This window comes from Anopheles ziemanni, chromosome 2 (genome assembly GCF_943734765.1).
Source record: "Anopheles ziemanni chromosome 2, idAnoZiCoDA_A2_x.2, whole genome shotgun sequence".
NCBI classification, from domain to species: domain Eukaryota; kingdom Metazoa; phylum Arthropoda; class Insecta; order Diptera; family Culicidae; genus Anopheles; species Anopheles ziemanni.
Window position 1 is genome coordinate 10,221,655 of NC_080705.1, and position 14,059 is coordinate 10,235,713.

Consider the following 14,059-nt stretch of genomic DNA (forward strand, 5'->3'; position numbering starts at 1 on the left):
TTCAGGTCCAACAAACTTTCGCAGGGATCGCTGGCGCAGATAAAGCTATGGCTTTGCATACGCGAATAAAGTTATTAAATTGTTGACCACTAAGGTCACCCTTCTAGAGGGCACACGAGGGGTACATGACCCTCGGACAACCGTTCGGGACAATCAGGATTTCCAGTCTTAACCTCAGCGCCCGATCCTCGTTCGCTCACTCGTGCGAAAAATCGTTTGCCGCGAAGATTTACGATCCAGTAATGCGGAACATTAATCAACCGGTCAAGTGACATGGAACTGTAAATTGCTCCTTTTACGGAGCATTTGATCGGAGTACGTTAGCCGAAAAAATATGCCTTACCCAAGCGCCGCACCGTCTCTTCCTCTTGCGTCCTTAAGCTTCCTTTGGTCGCTTACGAAAGGATTAGATTTGCTGCTTTAATTCTTGGGTGGTGACAAACATTCTCAGTCAAGCTTGATCGGGTGTGACCTCACGCAGATCCGAATTGAATTACTTATTCCCTTCACCTATTGGAGACCTTGTCCTCCGTGGTCAGATGTTATAAACCTCGGGCACCATTCGGTAGTCACCCGATGGGGGTATCTCTGAGGGCAAATCGGGCATAGGTTCACTATTACCACATAGGTGTTTTTTTGGTGCTAATTTTTCCTCCCCTTTTCTCTTCCATTGCAGAGTCCAGCCTGATGAGCCACGTCGAGAAGCAGCGGTACGATGGATGGTACAACAACCTGGCGCATCCGGACTGGGGAGCTGTCGGTAAGTCTGTCCCACTTTCGGAAGGGATCGCTCATAACGCGTTTGATTTATCACCAACACCGAACCGTCACAGCGGGGCGCCCCCAAAATACGGTGTACGAAGCTTGAAAGCCTCAACCCACCCAAAACGTGGCCGTCCGAAGCCACGGGGAGTTGTCAAACAATTCCGCACCATTCCGAGCGCGACCGCCACGATGACAGTTTGGCCCGTCCGGCCTGCCCTTAACGGTGCGACTATTTGCTTAACCCGCGGGGCTTTTATGACCCCTTTTTTTAACTCTAGTTGCACCCGGTAAAAGGTAGAATTACGGTCCACCAGGGTATCTTAAAATCGGTCGGCAACGATCGCTCAATTTTCGACCTGATCCACCCCGGCGGGGCGCGATCGCATCGCAATGCAGAAATTATCCCTTGTTGCCACAAAAAACCAACCACCCAGGGCTTGGAGCGTCAATCCGTTGAGAATGGTGTTTATTTTTATTAACGTCTGGACCGTCGTCCTCGTCGCTCCTCGTTGCACCTTCTTTCCGCACGTTCCGATGTGTGGCGAATGAATATGTAAAGTTTAATTATTTATGATTACCGGGCACTGATGTTGGCTATAAAAACCGAAAATAGAGTTAAAAAACATGACACCCAGCTCGATCGATTGCGTCATGCGATGCGGGTAGTTAAATTGTTCTCCATTTTCCCATCGTTCCATGGCGGCTAATTGGCGAAAACCATCGTTCGATTTCTTTCGTCGGTTGAAATGCTTACGTTTGGTGCACATGATCTCAATCAGTTTAATTGGTCAGATCCGAGCCAATATTCAAAGGAGGGGGTGGTGAAACTCGGTTAAATAGAACTAAATTGAATTCACAAAGCAGTATAAAGTACAGAATAAATTAAGCAGGCGGCGTGGGTTCGAAACCCAACCGAGACCGGGGAAAGTCTAGTAACCCTTAAACGGGCAGGCATGACCAAGACGGTTGTTACGCAAAGAAGAAAATTTTATTTTGTTGAATCTATTTCAACCTTTCTTTTTTGTTATTCTTCTCTTTGAATTCAAACGAACATTTTGCTATCAAACGATCCGTTTTATTTAAAAGCAATTGCTGCACAAAGTAATGGTTGTATAAAATTTTCTGTTTATTACTCTAATTTGGCAGAAGAGAAAGCAGAGAGGGAACAAAGATGCTGCAGCTGATGAACATCTTCACTGATGAGGCAATCGCTTCATGTTTGCATTAATTAATGATATCGCGAATCATCATTCGCGAGTAAGACAAACCACGAAAGTCGTTTTTTAAATGGTACCACTGCATCGCACTATAATCATCTGTTGTGTTCTGATAACGCCCGTTCAAATTGGAATCGTGGCAGTCGTTGTACCACCAGGCTCCGTGCCCATCCTCAGCACAATTCCCATCATCTGAGTCATTGTCGCGATCGAATGTGCTAAACATTTCATCCTTGTGGAACTCCATCGAAGCTCCCACTGTCCCTGAGTATGTCCCTAACTTCTTCAACACATACAACTCCGATTCGTTCCCTATCTCAAACTCGTCATACTTAGCGTATCCGTAGTTTCCATGGAAATCTTTCATTTCCACCAGCAGTTCATGAGATCGGTTTTTGGTAATTTGATGCACGTATTCTAGCCCGAGCCAGAATTCCCCATCAACATTCCCGAATCCGTTGCGGTACTCCGTCCAGTTCCTATAGAAATCGACTGAACCGTCGTACCTATGCTGGATTACAATCCAGCCGCCCCCGAACTTATTTTGCTCACAAAAGACCTCGAATGGTTTCGAGTTTTTCCACAAACGGAACAGATACGTTCCAGATTCTCGGGTAACTTGACGACATGAACGGATAGGAGCTATTAAGTGGTCTTCCAATGTCTTACTGCGTGTTTCTACATTGGTAGTCAAATTATGCATCGAATTCGCTAGCATATCTAGAATTTTCTTATTCTCTCCTAGTTTTATGAGTTCAGTTTTCGATGATTCCTGAATGCGGTTCATGTTGAGAATCGTATGATTCTTCAACTCTTCCAATTTAATTCGAGTATTCTTTTCGGATGCTTCCACGCTCTGCAAAAGAAGCAAACATATTTTTTTAGAAAATCGATCAGCTTGATTTTCTGAACCGGATCTCCAACACCTATTGCCCGCTTCCTTACCTTTTTCAGAGAGTTTTCCATTGCACGCATTTTGGCCATGATCGTCTCGATCTTTTCGTTGATATTATTTTCGTGTTTGGTTAGCTTCTCCTGTAGATGCTCCGTTTCCTACAAAGAGTCGATACTTTTCTCCTTAACTATCGTGTTTTCACTTAACTTGTGCTGAGGATTTACCTTCAGCGAATTCGGGACCTCTGCATTGGTAGTTAAATTATGTACCGAATTCGTTAGCATAGCAAGAATTTCCTTATTTTCTCTCAATTTCTTGAGCTCAGTTTGAGACGTTTCGTGCATGCGGTCCATCTTTGGTATCATATGATTCTGCATTTCTTCTAATTTGATCCGTGTATTCTCTTCGCTTGTCTTAACACTCTACAAATTAAGCGAACATTAATTTTTAGAAAATCGACCAGCTTTTCTGAACCGAATCTCTAACACCTATTGCACACTTCGTTACCTTTTCCAAAGAGTCAAACTTTTCGTTGATATTATTTTCGTGTTTGGTTAGCTTCACGTGTAGACGATGCTCCGTTTCCTACAAAGAGTCGATACATTTAGTTTTACCATCATGTTTTCACTTAACTTGTGCTGGGGATTCACCTTCAGCGAACTTTTCATAGTTTGCTCTACATCTTGTAGTTTGTCCGTTAAGTAATCAAGTTTGTTCATCAGTTTATGTAACTCGAAACTATTGATCGCCATTGTGAACCGGGCTGATAAAACAACACCATAACACAGCGCCAAAACATAGCTACAGATATTCATGACTTTAAAAATAACTTAATGCACTTAAACACACTGTCAGAACGAAAGATGAAAAACGAATGAGGATTCCGGATTCGTTTGGCTCGGAAAGGCAAGAAGTACAAAGAACTAATGTTGAAAATGTGTTCTGAGCGATAACGCGTGCACAATTATCACCAACATTGACCCAATTAATCGCGAACATATTTTTGTAAAAACCCAGTAAGAAGGTGACCCATACACATCAGCTCGTACCACAAACTGAGTCGAGAGCATAAACTGATTATGTTATCTCGGTCTCTCACCATCTCGACGGGCATGTGTCTTGTGTTTGCTGCTCATTTTGTAATATTTTAAAACCATTTTATTTATGTATTTTAAGTGTTTGTAAAGATTCGAACATAATAAATATCATGCTGAATTTTCTTTGAATTAGGAATCCATGAAGATTTAAAAGTAGCTGGTTTTTATTAACAGGCAGTTAAAAAATTCATTGAAATGTTCTCCATCTTTAATGTTCTTTAGATATTAGGAAAAACGGAATACTTTATATTTAAAAAGGATATGTATTCCTTCAATGTTTCAAAAACCAACTCAAAAAACCTTGTAGCAAAAAAACGAATTTTATGTCTTAATTCGAATTATTTTGTAATTAAGTTCATCATTTAGTCTATAGACAGACACCATTTTTCCTTTCAACACTACCACTACTGGTCGAGCTGGGGTTAAACATAATCGATTAGTGCATTTATTGAAGAACCCTAGGGGCGTTCGGTCGCCCGCTCAACCCTTGTGGCACGTGAGCAAAAACGTAACACGCCATCAGAATCACGCGACCTGCGTCTGAAACTGCATTTGTGTCCTGCGGCGATGTGAAATGCATCAAAATTCCCTCCCCTTGCCTCCTCAAATATATCTCAACCGAAGCCCCTCATCATCCACAGGAGGGCGTTTCGACGATGAGGTTCGAGGCTTCAAGCGGCAGGGGCTCGATTCTCGCAGTGATTTAATTGGATTAAAGCTTGTCTACCGAAGCCAGTTGGGCCCACTTCACTCCGCGCCCACTGCCTGGTTTCTGCTCGGGAGGGTGCTTGCCCAGTCGCCAGTTGTTAACTTTGTATCGTTGGACCTCCCTCTCGCTCGGGGCATTCCGGATCTCGCCGTCCCCCGAGACGCCGCCATGGGTGCCCTTGATGTGGTGCACCCTCCCGAGCGGCCACGTTCGTAACGAGCGTAGGCCTCAGCGCAGCAGGAGCTGCCCGTCCAGCTTCACGGCAGGCACACAAACTCGTTTTGTTTCAAGCGGCACAAACGGCAGCTCTAGAGCTGCTACTACTAAACAGCTACTAAATCGTCTGAATAATACCGCACAACGCGTGCTCTTTCAAACCCTTTTGCACAACCGGCGACGCGCGGTCCCGGGTGGCCAAGATGAATGATTCAGCGAACCCCTTCGGCGAACCAGATACACCTGTGCCCTGTGACACGCTCGACAGCGAAGGAATGCACTCCGTGGAATATGATCTTTTTGCCACCGGCGAGTTGGTAGGCTTTTTTCTCCACTCTACCGAACCTGTCGCCCGAAGGTCTAGCACTAAGAACAGCCTTTGAATGGTGCGCCGACACTCGGCAAACCACGCTTGAGGCCATCAGTGCAGCATAACCCAGCGCCGACGAGCATACTTATGGTAATGCTCTCCAACGCACCAATTCGATCGTGCGCGATCTCGAGCGTTCCGTCAAATACAATGACTGCCATGCCGCTGGAACTACATTCTTCGGAACGATCATAAATCATTTACGACTCTTCCTCGCCAGCATTGTAAAGAAGTTGCCGAGTGCAACAGTGGGGGCTTAATTGAATGGGGTTATTAAGACGCTAAACCTACCTACCTTGTACCTTTTGAACCAACTATCAGGAGCTGTGTTTTGACCAAGGAAATATTTTAATTGAACTTGTTGATTTGTTCGCCTTTAAAAGGTCTTCTTTAGTCACAGGAAACGTGTATTATTTAAAGGAAAATTTTAATTCTTGATTCCTCACAACGAAAACTCTTTGCTTCTAGATTTTTCTTACTCGATGCTCGTAATACGAGCAGCTAAAGTGCTTTCAATACACTTTTCCTATTTTTAACCAACATGATCATTTAACTGTTGTTATTGTTCCTGATTGAAATTATCGATTGATGTAGTAACAAAGCGTGATGTTTATGTTGTGTCATAAATTGCTTTATCTTTTCCCTAGATTAATCAAATAATTACAGTCCATAGTTATTGAATTATCTCCTTCGCTTCGAGGTGAACGGTTTCAGCTCCAACTCACCACCTTGAACAGGAACTTTTTACAGTTTCCTCTTTGATCCTCACTCCATTTTAATCCTTGCCAACCAACATGCGCTATCTTTCAACAGCTCTGCGAAGCCTTTTACACCATTTTAATCGCATTTCCTGGGAAGCAATGGAGAACGATCGTGCAGACGATGGGCAGCCGTTTGCCAGCACTATTCACCCTGCTCCGGATGGGCACAAGCAAATCCTTCGCCAAAACTTGTTGCATTATGAAACAATGCAGCCGCTCGAAGTCATTTATATCCGTCCCGAAGACATAATTGATGGTCTGGTTGGTTTTCTGGCCTCGAAACTAAATTTCAACCAAAGTTAAGCGGTTTGGAATGGGAATGGTGTGTCAAATGTGGTGTTTTGCAAAGGACGAATCCATTCCATTCCCATCGAATATTTCTCATTAAGAGCAGACTTTCTATAATTTAATGATTCTTTTAAATAAAGGGACTGCAAAAAATTTACTCCGTTTTTGCCGTTATGAGAAAATTCCTCAGTGTGACTTCTCATACACAAACCGACCATTAAAAACAACTGAAACACCTAAAGCGTCATACGAAAGCCTTTTGGAACTTATTCTATTATTTTATGAGTAATGAAGTTGTCGCCATGGTTGTTGTCTTCCTGTTAGAGGGTGCGGAAAAACACATGCATTATGCATGTTTTCTAAACATGGTACGGTCGCTTAATTAGTCAGTGTTTAATTACTGTTATCACCTTGCTGACACACTCGGCGCGTATCTGCGGCATTGATCTAGATACCTGCCGGCTTGCAAAGGACAACTTTATTTAGCCAAAGGTATCGGGGAATTACGGGCGTGAAAACGTATAAGATTTTCCTCACGTAAGGATCAACTGCGCTGCTGGATAACATGACCATATACAAGACTAAATGCGTAAGAAATGAGTATAACACATGGTTTCATATTCATCGTCTTGTAACATGTTTTGAATTATGTTCTCATAACCTAGTAATTTCCGTGCCAAACATTCCCTTTAGTGCTGTGCACTTAACCTTTCGAAATGGCATGTTTATTGCATGCACGCATACAGAATAGTGGTACAAATTCAATCCACATTCCCTCCAGCGTATGCTCCTGCAAATTTACACCAGCAATTACAGGGACATAACTTATCTTCGCCTTTCGAAGTACTTAACAAGGTAGAAAAAACGGTTCCTCTGCTTACCATTGCGTAAGCCCACTGCAAAATTGGTTAGCTCCATTTACAATTTGAGCAAACATTAAGATTCAAGACAGACGGACTAGATGGACCCGGGTGTCATAAAAACCTTCCAAGAACACATGTAATCTTTTCCCAGTCAAAGGGGATTCTATGAATTTGCACATTGTTTTGTTACACAAACTGTTTTGTAGCGCACACCGCATGCATAAACACATGTAGAGGAAAAGAGTTTGTGTACTGCCCATCAACCGCCGGAACCGTTAATGGACATTTTAGGAATAGTTATTATTTATGAACACACCACATTGACATTGAACTGCTTCCGTTTAGATGTTTTTTGTTGTGTTGTGTCTGCTCTCTGCTCCGTATACGCTCACTTAGCAGACGACAGCCACCACTTACGTACTTCCTTACTCGCCGGGCGTCCAGTACACTTAGGCACCGACACGAAAATCATCATCCATTAGCGTAACCCTATCCCTTAAAATATGCAAATTAGTACAAGGTACAAGCAATTACAACCCGGTGAAGTGGGGAGATTCTAAAGCGCGCCGCATCAGTGAGTTTGGTGGGTCGGAGTGGGGAGTGGGTTGTAGCTTTTGAAAACAAAAAAAAAATGGTAGACCTATGCATGGACTGAGCTTATAGAAAAGACTAGTTTTTACGCTTCGTCAAGCACCTTTTTTAAGTACCTGTAACTGTCGAACAGCAAAGTTAATTAAAATTAGGTAAACAGCTTCATTCCACAATTTTTTTCAATGTTTAACCAGTTCCTACTAGGTTCCGTTGTTTTTCGCTACGTTTTATGGTTATATATCCTACGTTTTTCTTACGTGGAGGCTTTAAATTGCCTGTATACATGTTTTGTATGGTAAACGAGTACCAATGGAGGCGCCTGGTAATGTTCTCTTTATGGGATGTTTTATTTTATTAGTTTTGGTCTTCAAACACTATCAATTTACCATAAAAACTAATTACCATAATGTATGAGCTATTTAATGTTAATCCATAATAAGCTTTTTGTTTTCATTGTATTATTTATAAGTACTATATTATTCAAAAAGCTTAGTAAAACAAAAACAGTGCTGATCGTTCCGTTTTCTTCTCCATCGTAGATAACCATCTCACAAGGAAGGCTCCTTCGGCCTACTCTGACGGTGTTTACGTCATGGCCGGCAGCAACAGGCCATCCCCGCGTAAACTAAGTCGACTGTTCATGCGCGGAACTGACGGTCTGCCATCGATGGAAAACCGAACCGCACTGCTGGCCTTCTTCGGGCAGGTTGTAACAAACGAGATCGTGATGGCATCGGAGTCCGGCTGCCCGATCGAGATGCACCGGATCGAGGTGGAAAAGTGCGACGAGATGTACGACCGGGAGTGCCGGGGAGATCGGTACATTCCGTTCCATCGGGCCGCATACGATCGCAACACGGGTCAGAGTCCGAATGCACCTCGCGAGCAGATTAACCAGATGACGGCCTGGATCGATGGCAGTTTCATCTACAGCACCTCGGAGGCGTGGTTGAACGCGATGCGATCGTTTCAGGACGGTGCGTTGCTGACGGACAAACAGGGGACGATGCCGGTCAAGAACACGATGCGTGTGCCTTTGTTCAACAATCCTGTGCCGCACGTGATGCGTATGCTGAGTCCGGAGAGGTTATACCGTGAGTAATATCAATGTGTTATTACAATTTCTTGAAGCTTAACCAATGGTTCTTCCCTTCACAGTCTTGGGAGATCCACGAACCAACCAGAATCCAGCGCTTCTCTCGTTCGCTATCCTATTTCTGCGTTGGCACAACGTGGTGGCAAAACGAGTCCGCCGACAGCACCGGGATTGGGGAGACGAGGAAATCTTCCAACGGGCACGCCGCGTCGTTATCGCCAGTCTTCAAAACATAGTCGCCTACGAATACCTGCCGGCCTTCCTGGACAAGGAGCTACCACCGTACGATGGCTACAAAGCGGACACACACCCCGGCGTGAGCCACATGTTCCAGGCGGCTGCGTTCCGGTTCGGCCACTCACTCATTCCACCCGGACTGTTCCGACGCGATGGCCAATGTAACTTCCGGCGAACCAACATGGACTTCCCGGCGTTACGGCTTTGTTCAACCTGGTGGAATTCTAATGTAAGTCCAGTTTAACGAAACGTTTGGACATTGGTGCATCTCAAATTTCTCTTCCCTTTACCAGGACGTCCTCGACAATACGCCAGTGGAAGAGTTCATCATGGGAATGGCATCACAAATCGCAGAAAAGGAGGATCCGCTGCTGTGCTCCGACGTGCGTGACAAACTGTTCGGACCGATGGAGTTCACCCGGCGGGATCTTGGCGCGCTGAACATTATGCGCGGTCGTGACAATGGACTGCCGGATTACAACACTGCCCGTGCCGCATATCGACTGCCTAAGAAGAAGACCTGGCGAGACATCAACCCGCAGGTGTTTGAACGGCAACCAGAACTGATGGAGTAAGTAACCAGAAAATCAAGATCACAAGTACTTTTTCTCATACAACGTTATTTTTCTGCACAGATTGCTGATCAATACCTACGACAATCGCCTCGACAACGTGGACGTCTATGTAGGGGGAATGTTGGAGTCGGACGGGCGCCCTGGAGAACTATTTTCAGCTGTCATTATAGATCAGTTCACCCGAATCCGCGATGCCGATCGGTTCTGGTTCGAGAATGAAGATAATGGGTGAGTTGACAGTTCCTTTCAATATAGACTAAGAAGAATAAGATGATTATTTGACATCAATTATTGGATTTTGCAGTATTTTCACGAAGGAAGAGATTGACGAAATCCGTAAGTTCACACTCTGGGACATCATCGTCAACAGCACGGACATCGAGGGTGATGAAATTCAGCGTGATGTGTTCCACTGGAAGCAGGGAGACCCATGTCCCCAACCGGAGCAGTTGAACGCCACACTCTTGGAACCGTGCAATTATCTTGAGGGCTACGACTACTTCTCCGGCTCCGAGCTGGCGTACATCTACTCGTGCGTGTTCCTCGGTTTCGTGCCCATCCTTTGCGCCGGTGCCGGTTATTGCGTGATCAAGCTACAGAACAGTCGGCGCCGTAAGCTGAAGATCAAACAGGAGGCGATGAAAAATGCCGCCACAGGCAAGATTTCCGTCGAGAAGAGTGTTGCACGCGAGTGGCTTCATGCGAACCATAAGCGGTTGGTGACAGTTAAATTTGGACCGGAGGCGGCGATCTACACCGTCGATCGGAAGGGTGAAAAATTACGTACGTTCAACCTGAAGCACGTGGACGTTGTGACGGTTGAGCAGTCGCAGGAGAATTATAAGGCGAAGAAACCATACATTCTGCTGCGTGTCCCGAACGATCACGATCTGGTGCTCGAGCTGGAGTCGAACTCGGCCCGCCGTAAGTTCGTCAAGAAGCTGGAAGATTTCCTGGTAGTCCACAAAAAGGCTATGACGTTCGTTGAGTCCAATCGGGACCTCATGCTGGCTAAGGCTGAAACTCGTGAGCGTCGTCAGAAGCGGCTTGAACACTTCTTCCGCGAGGCGTATGCTTTAACGTTCGGTTTGCGGCCCGGTGAGCGTCGTCGTCGGTCGGATGCTTCGCTCGACGGCGAAGTTATGACCGTAATGCGCACCAGTTTATCTAAATCAGAGTTTGCGGCGGCGCTTGGTATGAAACCTGACGACATGTTCGTTCGCAAAATGTTCAACATTGTCGACAAGGACAAGGATGGAAGAATATCGTTCCAGGTGAGAAGCATTAGATGACAGCTATCAAAACCACGACCGAGTTATTAACCGTCTCACAAACTCTTTCACAGGAATTCCTCGAAACGGTGGTGCTTTTCTCACGTGGAAAAACCGATGATAAACTGAGGATCATTTTCGACATGTGCGATAACGACCGCAATGGTGTGATCGACAAGGGCGAGCTCAGTGAAATGATGCGATCATTGGTAGAGATAGCTCGTACGACCAGCGTTACGGACGATCAAGTCAACGAGCTGATCGATGGAATGTTCCAGGTATATATCATCAGATCTACTCTTAATTAAAACCAAAGATTCTATTGATTTTAATATTCTCATTCTTTTTCCTATTAGGACGTTGGTCTGGAGCACAAGAACCATCTGACGTACGAAGATTTCAAGCTCATGATGAAGGAATACAAGGGAGACTTTGTCGCCATCGGGTTGGACTGCAAGGGTGCGAAACAGAACTTCCTCGACACGTCGACCAACGTGGCTCGCATGACGTCGTTCCACATCGAACCGATATCGGACTCCCGCCGTCACTGGATGCAGGAGAAGTGGGACGCCTACACGACGTTCCTGGAGGAGAATCGGCAGAACATTTTCTATCTGTTCATTTTCTACGTTATCACGATAGTGTTGTTTGTTGAGCGTTTCATTCGTAAGTTCACTGAGAGAATTATTTGTTATTTAGAAACCGATTCAAACTGAGCTTGATTTTTGTAGATTACTCATTCATGGCGGAGCATACCGATCTTCGGCACATCATGGGCGTCGGTATTGCCATTACACGTGGTTCTGCAGCTTCCCTTTCATTCTGCTACTCACTGTTACTGCTCACAATGTCAAGGTAAATGTCCATCATTGAAATATTGCGTAGGTTTCCTTCGTTATAGTCTATAATTTATCTCATCTTTTACAGGAACCTGCTCACCAAGTTGAAGGAGTTCCCCATCCAACAGTACATCCCACTGGATTCGCACATTCAATTCCACAAGATTGCTGCCTGTACGGCGCTGTTCTTCTCGCTGCTCCATACCGTTGGACACATCGTAAATTTCTATCACGTTTCGACACAATCCATCGAGAATCTCAAGTGTCTCACGAAGGAAGTCCATTTCACTTCCGACTATCGGCCCGACATCACCTACTGGCTGTTCCAGACGGTTACGGGCGTAACGGGCGTGATGCTATTCGTTACGATGTGCATCATCTTTGCCTTCGCCCATCCGACCATCCGCAAGAAGGCGTACAAGTTCTTCTGGAACGCACATTCGCTGTACGTGCTACTGTATGCGCTTTGTCTCATTCATGGACTTGCGCGTCTAACAGGTGCCCCACGCTTCTGGCTGTTTTTCATCGGTCCCGGCATCGTGTACACGCTGGACAAGATCGTGTCCCTGCGCACCAAGTACATGGCGCTGGACGTCATCGAGACGGACCTGTTGCCGTCGGATGTGATTAAGATTAAGTTCTACCGACCGCCGAATCTAAAGTATCTCTCCGGCCAGTGGGTACGACTATCGTGCACGGAGATCAAACCGGAGGAGATGCACAGCTTCACGCTGACCTCGGCACCGCACGAGAACTTCCTCAGCTGTCACATCAAGGCGCAGGGTCCGTGGACGTGGAAGCTGCGCAACTACTTCGACCCGTGCAACTACAATCCGGACGATCAGCCGAAGATAAGAATCGAGGGTCCGTTCGGTGGAGGCAACCAGGATTGGTATAAGTTCGAGGTGGCCGTCATGGTGGGCGGTGGAATCGGTGTTACACCGTACGCGTCGATCCTGAACGATCTGGTGTTTGGTACCAGCACCAACCGGTACTCGGGAGTGGCCTGTAAGAAGGTGTACTTCCTATGGATTTGTCCGTCGCACAAACACTTCGAGTGGTTCATCGATGTGCTGCGTGACGTCGAGAAGAAGGACGTCACCAACGTGCTGGAGATTCACATATTTATCACACAGTTCTTCCACAAGTTCGATTTGCGTACTACCATGCTCGTAAGTATTCTTGTGCAGGAGCTAACTTCAATGATTTTGTTAAACGTGTATTTTTTCATTTCTAGTACATTTGCGAGAATCACTTCCAGCGACTTTCGAAGACGTCCATGTTCACCGGATTGAAGGCGGTGAACCACTTCGGTCGTCCGGACATGTCCAGCTTCCTGAAGTTTGTCCAAAAGAAGCACTCCTACGTACGTACCATATCTTCTACCGAATCAACTGATTCTAAGCTACTCTGTTATTCCCACCTTGCAGGTCTCAAAGATCGGCGTCTTCTCCTGTGGACCCCGGCCGCTTACCAAGAGCGTCATGTCGGCGTGCGATGAAGTGAACAAAAGCCGCAAGTGGCCATATTTCATACATCACTTTGAAAACTTTGGCTAACCGTCCAAATTCGATCGGCGACGATGGTGTCGTGTTGGTCCGCTCCAGTCCGCTACCTGCAAAACCGTTCGCTTCTTCAATCCGTCTGGAGGGATGCATTTGCTCACGCATTTCATGGCAAACTCGTTCATCATCGTATCATTTACGTTTTTGTGTCTCGTATTCTGTGTTTTTTGTGCGTCTTTGAATGTATGTTTGTATGTCGCTTACTATATGTTGTTCAACCCGTCCTTAGAAGCGTCGTTCGCGGCTATAAGTCGTACATAGCTTCTATTTTGTTCTAAACACAGTATTCTCAAACCTTTTGGTTTGATCTACGCCTTCCCAATGAGAAGTTGTATGTGGAACTGGAGGCGTAGAGTTTTGTTCATTTTTAAATAAGCGGTTCAACGAGTCAGAAGTTTCGGTTCATTATCACTGCCTCAAGTGGCTATTTATTTTAGTCGAAAAAAATCATATACAGTGCGCATCAGGTCATATAAAGTGCGCATTAGTTGGTTTTGTTCAAACATACAACAACATGCAAATGTAGTAACACAGTCGGTTAGCTGGGACCATGATGCACAGGAAAAGGATGTAACAGAAAACTACCATTTCAGAATGAGTGATATTACATGTACGAATAAATGCAATTATTTGTTAGCATTAGGGAACACAACTATCATGCATCGCTGTACGAGGTAGTCGGTCAAAACAGGGTGCACATAATC

At 45.4% G+C, this 14,059-nt stretch overlaps 1 protein-coding gene across 1 annotated transcript; it reads left to right on the plus strand.

The window, feature by feature from the left end:
- The first annotated feature begins 669 nt into the window (after window positions 1–669).
- On the plus strand, window positions 670–13,819 carry LOC131281225 (dual oxidase). The gene is made up of 12 exons (XM_058310491.1): window positions 670–760; window positions 8,312–8,866; window positions 8,931–9,334; window positions 9,399–9,676; window positions 9,741–9,908; window positions 9,985–10,954; window positions 11,026–11,229; window positions 11,308–11,617; window positions 11,683–11,806; window positions 11,879–12,962; window positions 13,028–13,156; window positions 13,221–13,819. Exons 1-12 carry the CDS (start codon window positions 688–690, stop codon window positions 13,347–13,349), a joined length of 4,428 nt encoding a protein of 1,475 aa, XP_058166474.1. The 5' UTR covers window positions 670–687; the 3' UTR covers window positions 13,350–13,819.
- Window positions 13,820–14,059: the final 240 nt, after the last annotated feature.

What these genes read in the sequence shown, in the direction of transcription:
- LOC131281225 (XM_058310491.1), top strand. Translation starts at nt 688, where the DNA reads ATGAGCCACGTCGAGAAGCAGCGGTACGATGGATGGTACAACAACCTG. An exon ending in GAGTCCGGAGAGGTTATACC is followed by an intron (nt 8,867 to 8,930) that starts GTGAGTAATATC and finishes TTCCCTTCACAG; the next exon opens with TCTTGGGAGATCCACGAACC. An exon ending in TTCGAGAATGAAGATAATGG is followed by an intron (nt 9,909 to 9,984) that starts GTGAGTTGACAG and finishes TGGATTTTGCAG; the next exon opens with TATTTTCACGAAGGAAGAGA.